General features: G+C 44.4%; 1 protein-coding gene across 1 annotated transcript in view; it reads right to left on the bottom strand.

Moving 5' to 3' along the window:
* Positions 1 to 7,230, bottom strand: part of SCRIB (scribbled planar cell polarity protein) — a gene marked incomplete at both ends in the record, with an annotated part of 59,916 nt that overhangs the window by 1,056 nt on the left and 51,630 nt on the right. The window contains 3 exons of the mRNA XM_010077620.1: positions 3,054 to 3,110; positions 3,362 to 3,481; positions 4,169 to 4,357. Of these exons, the coding sequence (XP_010075922.1) occupies positions 3,054 to 3,110; positions 3,362 to 3,481; positions 4,169 to 4,357 (366 nt within the window). The remainder of the gene's footprint in view (positions 1 to 3,053; positions 3,111 to 3,361; positions 3,482 to 4,168; positions 4,358 to 7,230) is intronic.

Here is a 7,230-nt window from a genome sequence, read left to right as displayed (position 1 = left end):
GAGGAGCTGGAATTCTGCATCAGCTCAGTTATGGCCAGCAAAACGGACAGGAACAGACAGACACCCCGTACAGCACAAACCAGGGAGTCACCCGGTGAGGTGCAGAGAGCAGATGTCTCTGAGACCCTCAGCAGGGTCGATCCTGGGGACAAGGGAAGGGAGCTAAAGCCTCCCCCCCAGGCACCATCACCACGGGGAAGGAGAAGATGCTTCTTGCTAGAAGAGACATCTTGACAGAGCACAGACGGGAGAGGCTGGAAGGGACTGGAAACAGATCTGCAGAGCACAGACATAGCTGTTGCTACGGAAAAAGACCCAAAAAGCCACGTGCTTGTTAACAGCAGCACAGCCAAAGGACTACAGAGACCAAAACTGTGTAAGCACAAGGCAGGGCTGAAAACCCGCCGGTCAGCTCCCCATCACTCAGCGCAGGAATACTGTAGGAGTGACCTGTGACTAATCTCACAAGCCCCAGCTACAGGCTTGCTTCCAAGCTGCAAGAGGAAGGTAGTGATACGTTACTTGTCTTAAAGAACGACTTCTGAGCATTTGTACTTTTGGGACTTTTTGCCCAGCACCTATGCTGCAGAGTAAAGGCTGCGGACAAAAGCAGCATCATTCTTCTGTTCTGTCGTGTATCACAACCTTCCTGATTGCTCCTCCCAAACAGCAGCAACCAGGTGGTCCACAAGTCCCAAGGCTGGAAGGATGGGAGGTGGAAGGCATCTGAGAAATACAGAGGCTCCATGACTGCTGTGAATTTAATCATCCAAACCAGTGTTAGAGACAGAACTCCAGTTTCAAGGTCATGCTAAAAGTCATCAGCAGAAAAATGTGTCTTTGCTCTTGGGTCTCAGGCCATGGATCCCAAGACATCAGAGCAGCATCCACTGCTACCTCCTCCTAGCACCTTAGTGGAAGGGGCACCAAAAAAATTAAATCTTTTAAAGGCACAGGCAATTCTGGAGGGGAGTCTTGGTCTCTGCTGGTCATCGAGGCTACAGGCACACTTATCAGCTCTTCAGAGGTTGGGACAGACAATGTTGGATTTATACCAAGCCACAATGTAGTGAGAGAAAAGGCTGTATATGGGAATATAGACCTTAGGAGTCCTTAAATACACATAACTGCAACCTTAGAATATTGCTTTAAAATCTGTCAAAAGTAACATCCATGAAAGATGAACCACGATTACTGTGCATCATTCACCCTCCAGGAAAAACAATATTTTTTGTAAGATGCCCACCATTGTTTTGAAATATTGCTGATGGCTGAATTACTAGCTATTTCTAAGTTTTCTTCTTTTAAATTAACTATTTCAATAAAATTTCAAGTTCTCCATAAACAACTGTCATAATACTGTCAGCACTTTTAAAAATGAGGTATGGCCAAGGCTACATCACCAATCATAAAGGTTTTTCTGTTTTTTGGGTTTTTTTTGACGAAGTCTCTGGGGTATTTCTCAGCATAAATTTAGGAAAAGCCTTTATCTACCTAAGACTGAACTAATGTAACCTGCTCAGGCAGACCAGCATGGATTTGGGGCTGGACTTGCTCTTGGTTTATCCAGAGGTGTTAGAAATGCTGATAATAACCCAAATCCATATGCCGCCAACATAAAATGGACAGGAATACCCTTTGCTGTAAGAGTAACACTGTGACATCAGGTTTTCTGAAACCACAACAAACCACTGTCAGTTCCTTCCTAGCCAAGGAACAAAATATTTTATAGGAAAAACCTAAATTTGATCCAAATTGGCTCTGCTCTAAACTGAACCAAGTGACCTGCAGAGGTCATCCCACTGGAAGAATTCCCACCTGAGTACGGATCTCAAACACCCTCAGAACACTCTGCAAACTCTTAGGACAGAAATGCCTTGTCCCGTTCCTGCACATGCTGACACCAACCTGAGCTGCAGGCCAGCAGAGATAAAGCAAAGCTTCCAAAGGGAGCCTGCAACACCCTGAACTCCTCTTGTCTCTGCACCCCAGCCTTTCATCAAACCCTGCCCTGCAAAACCACTGCAGTCACTGACAGAAGGCAGAGCAGCATTATATAAATGATATATATCTATAGATGTATATGTAATGGTTACACACACCGCATGCCTGAAAGGTCGTAAGGTCATTCTCTCATTAATTGCTCTGTCCTCTTACAGTCTGTGCCATTGTCTAACCAAAACATTGACCATTTTTTCCAAAACAAGTAAAATAGCAAGTGTTCACTGAATTATAAAGATCACCTCCATCCAGAATTGCCAACGTAACTACAGTCTTGTGGGGTAGCGAATGTAAAGAAATCTGAGTGATGACAATGACAAAGAACCTAGAGAAACAGCAGGTGTCCCTACACTGGAATCCTGAAGAAACACCTGCAAAAGGTCCACGTGCTTGTCTGCCAGGAGGGCAGATTTCTAACTGACAGTAAAGAAGAATTCAACTTTCCCTCCTCTTCCAAGAGAACCTGACTGAATAAATTACTGGTTTAAGAGGGATAACGAGAAAAGCCAAGTCCTTGAGGGGTTTCACTCTGCTAATGCATTTTTCTGAAAGGCTGAAATTGTGGGCAGAAATACAAAATTCTCATAACCAATCAGAAAAATCATCAAGTAAACTGAGGAGCACAAACTTGCCACTGATTAACAGTGCTACTTCTCCAAATTCAGGGCAGCTTTGAGCTGTGTGTTCTCATCTTTGCTCATAAAAGCTCTGTCAAGTCATGGAGTGCTGTACAGAGAGAACTGATTGCACGTGGGACGTCCAAGCCAATGGGTCATTTTTCTCAAAGTTGCAGCTTGGCCAGAAACTACGAGCAGGTAACAAAGACGAGCTCTGTAAATAACAGAAGAGTACCACCAAGGAGGCAGACAGGGAGCTACGGCAAAAAGCAGCTGGAGTAACGAAGTGGTGCTCTACAGAGAGAGAACGCCCAAAGCCCCTGTGGTGTGAACATCTGGGCAGAGATGGGAACATCTGGGGCATTGTCCTTGGGGCTCACAGCCTTGGCAGAACCTCTGTCAAGAAGAGATTCTGCTACATGAAAGATCTCTCACCACTTTCTCCATTTCTTCTCTCTCCCACTGAGTTGCTTCTCTCACCATTTCCATCTCCTACGAGAAACCAAAGTTAAAGCCGCTTCACCCAGTGCTCTCTCCCCATCTGGAGCACCTGTAGCCTCAGGAAGATTTGAGAGTCCCATCCTAGCGCATTCCTGATGAAAGTGCTGGAACCGGCTGATCCCATGAAAAAGAAGTCCACTACCCATCATGATGCAGATTCCTCTCACCAAGGGAGCCACTAGAGATTTTCAGAAACTTTTTCCACTCCATAACATTCTCCCAGTTGTAGCCAGAACACCCACCTTCTGTAGGATCTCCAGTTCCTCAGGGCTTAAATCCCGATCAATAGAAGAGATACTTTCCAGGCTATTCTTGCGCCCAATACCAGCAGCAAAAGGGTTTGCAATAATTCCTGGGGACATCTACAAAGTAAAAAGGCAATAAAATGTGGTGGAAGCCCACAGGCTGCTGTACAAAAAATTCCATGTCCTGGGCTCCCAGATACAGAGTTATCAAGATGATCCGAGGCAGAACTCTTTCACAACTTGAAATCTTATTTCAGCTGTCAATTACTCAAGGACCTTGAGGTCTAAGAAAGATGGATTTAAATTGAAACAGGTACAGAACGAGGATAAGGTGAGCAGGGATTGGGTACATATTCTAGTGAAGAATTAAAAAGGCTTACTTGCTAAGCCTTGAGAAAAGAAAGCTGAGAAGGCACAGGACTACCATGGGTAAGCGTCTCCTCGTGGGGAAAGGCAAACACCAATAAACAGACAACTGACTTTAATATAACATTGACACAAGAAAAAATAGGCATAAACAGCCTGGTGAAAATTAGCTTGAAAACTGCATTTCTAACCAGTGCAGTGATACTGTGAAACAGTTCTGCAATCAGCAGAAGACAGACAGTCTTGAGAAACTACTGCTTTTAGGAACTGGCAGCCACCTCCAGTGGCAGGAGACCAAACTTCAAAATCTGGGACCTCAAAAAAATAAAAAAAATTCTACAGCAAAAGGTTGGAAAAATCCAGCAATCTTCTACGAAGAAAGAGGTGGGACCCTTGTGGCACTCATCACTCCACGGGCACCCCACGCTGCATTCTCACCTCAATGGCAGCCGCAGCCTTGGGATCAAAGCCATCGCACACCAGCACGAGGAGCACGTCCCCCACGCTCCGGAGTATCTGCACCGCTTCCGTGTGCGTCATCCCCAGCAAACTCTGATGGTTCACCTCCAGGATCCGCATTCCCACCTTCAGACGGCCATCCCGGGCTGCAGCCCCCGAGGAGCTCACCTGTAACACACGGGCGGAATCGAGAGAGAAAGAAGGGCTCGAGAGGAGATCTGAGAGCACGGGGACCATTGGGAAGAAGGAATGAGGGAGGACAGCGTACAACGGGAACAGGGAGAAAAGGCAGCAGCTACACGTCAGGGAAAGCATCTGGAAGTACTTTTATATATTTAACAGAGAGGGTAGAAAAGGAAGAATGTGTACAGTTTGGTAGAGGAAACAGGTGTGGAAGGAATCTCTTATGGGAGACAAAAAGAATCTGTATTTGGAATGTGTTGTCCCAAGGAAAGAAACGGCTTTGGTTTTGTCAATGAAGCAGGTGAGAAAGAAAGCTCACACATCTATAAGTTATCTGCACAGAAAGGAAAGCGTAGTATTTTTTTGCTGGGAGAGAGACAGAAAATGCAAGCATAGGGATAATTTCTGTGGATAAAGATAAATAAAGCAAAGAGACTTTTCAGTGTCTTTGTGGTAGAGATGGGCGTAAGAAATGGTGCATCTCTGTCATTTTCCAACCTCTCTTTCAGAGAAATAATGCAGAACTCCTCTGTTCTTTCATCAGCAAGCCACAAGAACTCACACTTGCCTCCTGTACACAAGCTGTCTACATGCAGACACTGATACGGCATGTGAAAAACAGAGTTTGTCCTAAAGAGCGCAAGCAGCCAGGTATGTTTGAGGAGAGAATGGAAGCGTGTGCTTTGTCACCAGAACAAAGGCGGTGAAGGCAAGGTTTATTAACTTTTTTCCACTTTGGAACAGGGAAAAGAGACTGCAGGACTTGCTGTGGGCACAAAAGGAAAGAATGAAAGAAAGAAAAAGAAAGAGAGGGAGGGAGGGAGGGGGGGAAGGAAGGAAGGAAGGAGGGAAGGAAGGACGGACGGACAAACACCACCAAAACCCCAAACACACGCAAGCATGAGATTTTGCTCAGGAGAAATACACAAGCTGGAGAAGTGAGAAAAAATGGGACAACGGCAATAGGAGAAGCCACTATCAGCAACTGGACAACATAAAGGATACAACTTAAAATGCCTTAAAAAAGGAACAGAATCGCCAAATGGGCATTACTTTTTCTAATGGGAAACCAAAAAGCTTGGAATAAAATGGGCATACACAGTCAAACGCAGACGTGGGCACCTTGCAAACACCAGAGAACATGCCCACGTCAGGGGTCTCACGCAAAGCCCACAGATCGATGACGAGAAGAAGGAGAGCAGGAGGGCACACGAAGCTGGTTTCTGGGTGGGGGAAGTGCAAGGACATGCACAGCTGGTTGTCAGGGCAGGATGGCGGCACAGGAAACATCAGAGGAAGGAAAGAAAGGACAGACGACTGCACACCACATACTACTGGGATCAGAGAGGCAAAAAAACCCAAACCAAACCAAAGGCATGTGTGTTTATTGGATTTATGAGCTGTTTTGGAGAAGAAAAAACAGATACGTGTTTAATAAAGTACCTGTAAAAAGAAGAGGAAAAAATGCTGAAATGCTGCATGCTTTTTTTTTTTTTTTAGGTTTAGAGGGAGCAAAAGCAGCCACAAGTGCCTACACATAATTTCTTCAGGGCTGTAAAGGAAAACGTTTGAGTGTGCATGAGTGCATGTGCATGCACAGGAGTGGTCACAGGCAGCTGAATGAAAAAAGAGTGAGTACTCACAATTTCTCTTCCAGGGAGAGCAAGTGCATAAGTGTGACAGTAGAACACCCAGAAATAATGGGAGGAGGTGAAGTTAATGTAGAAAAATGTCCTTAATGCCAACTGTCATCTGATTGATATGTCACTGAGGGAGACCGAGCTATCTCCACTGAGACAGACCATGAATTTCAAATTGAAGATATAATCTATTCTTCTCATTGTATTCAACTTGTAATACTTCATCAAGAAGATTTTAAAAAGGAAGAACCAGATTACAACTTAAAAAAAAAATTACAATTAAGGGACTCAATGGAAATGTCAACTAAGAAAAACTAAGGAGAAAGAAGGTAGTAATGAGACATCCAAAAAGAAGGGAAAAGAAAAAGCACTCCTTTGTCTCTCAGTTACTGGAAATATACAGACAAAATAGGAGAAGCAGGAAAAACTCTGGTTACAACAGAAAAGAGAGATCAAGCTGAAGTAACACAGTTGAAGGGAGAGCAGAAAAGTTCAGTGCTGTGGTTCTCCACAGACTAAAACAACTATTTTAAAAAAAATGGGGGTGGGGGAAGTGTTTTAAACTAACCCTGCCATGGGGCTAAACTGTGAGCCTTCCAGCCCCCTGCATGTTGTAACGCTGGAGGAGATAAAAACAAACTTAATAATTAAAAATAACTGTTTACAATAATCTTAGATTTTCTTCTACTGTTATAAATATTGCAGCTGAAAGTGCAACTATTACTTTGATAGAGTGAATTTACTCTTTTAACTTTAAAACTCAGATAAAGAAGTTACATCTAAGCAATAACAGACGCTGAGTATCCCCCTTCTTTGAAAGCCGATTATTAGAGTTAACTGGCAATTCTGGAATGTCCACCACCCAGCAAAGATTATTAAGACTCTAGAGATAGAGCAGAGTTTCTACCCTACCATACCCGCTAAAGAGGGAACCAGCAACACTGATGTGAACATCCAGAGTCCCTCTGTAGACAGCAGGAAAACCAAAAATCACACCACTCATCACTGTGCTCTGTGGCCAGCAGGAAAGAAGAGGCAACAGGTTGTGGTAAGGGCTGGGAGGAGCGTAAGCTTATACACAGCACAGCGTGGAAAAGAAAATACGCATTACTCGGGGAAAAGTGATGTGACAAATGAGTGTGCACACAAGCAGTCACAAAGGAGAGGGAACAAAATTACACACAAAGTGCATGGCACAGGAGGAAAGGTGAGCAATTC

This window comes from Pterocles gutturalis, unplaced genomic scaffold (genome assembly GCF_000699245.1).
Source record: "Pterocles gutturalis isolate BGI_N339 unplaced genomic scaffold, ASM69924v1 scaffold3408, whole genome shotgun sequence".
Taxonomy (NCBI): Eukaryota; Metazoa; Chordata; class Aves; order Pterocliformes; family Pteroclidae; genus Pterocles; species Pterocles gutturalis.
The sequence above is the reverse complement of the archived record's forward strand: the minus strand, read 5'-3'. Positions and strand labels throughout refer to the sequence as shown.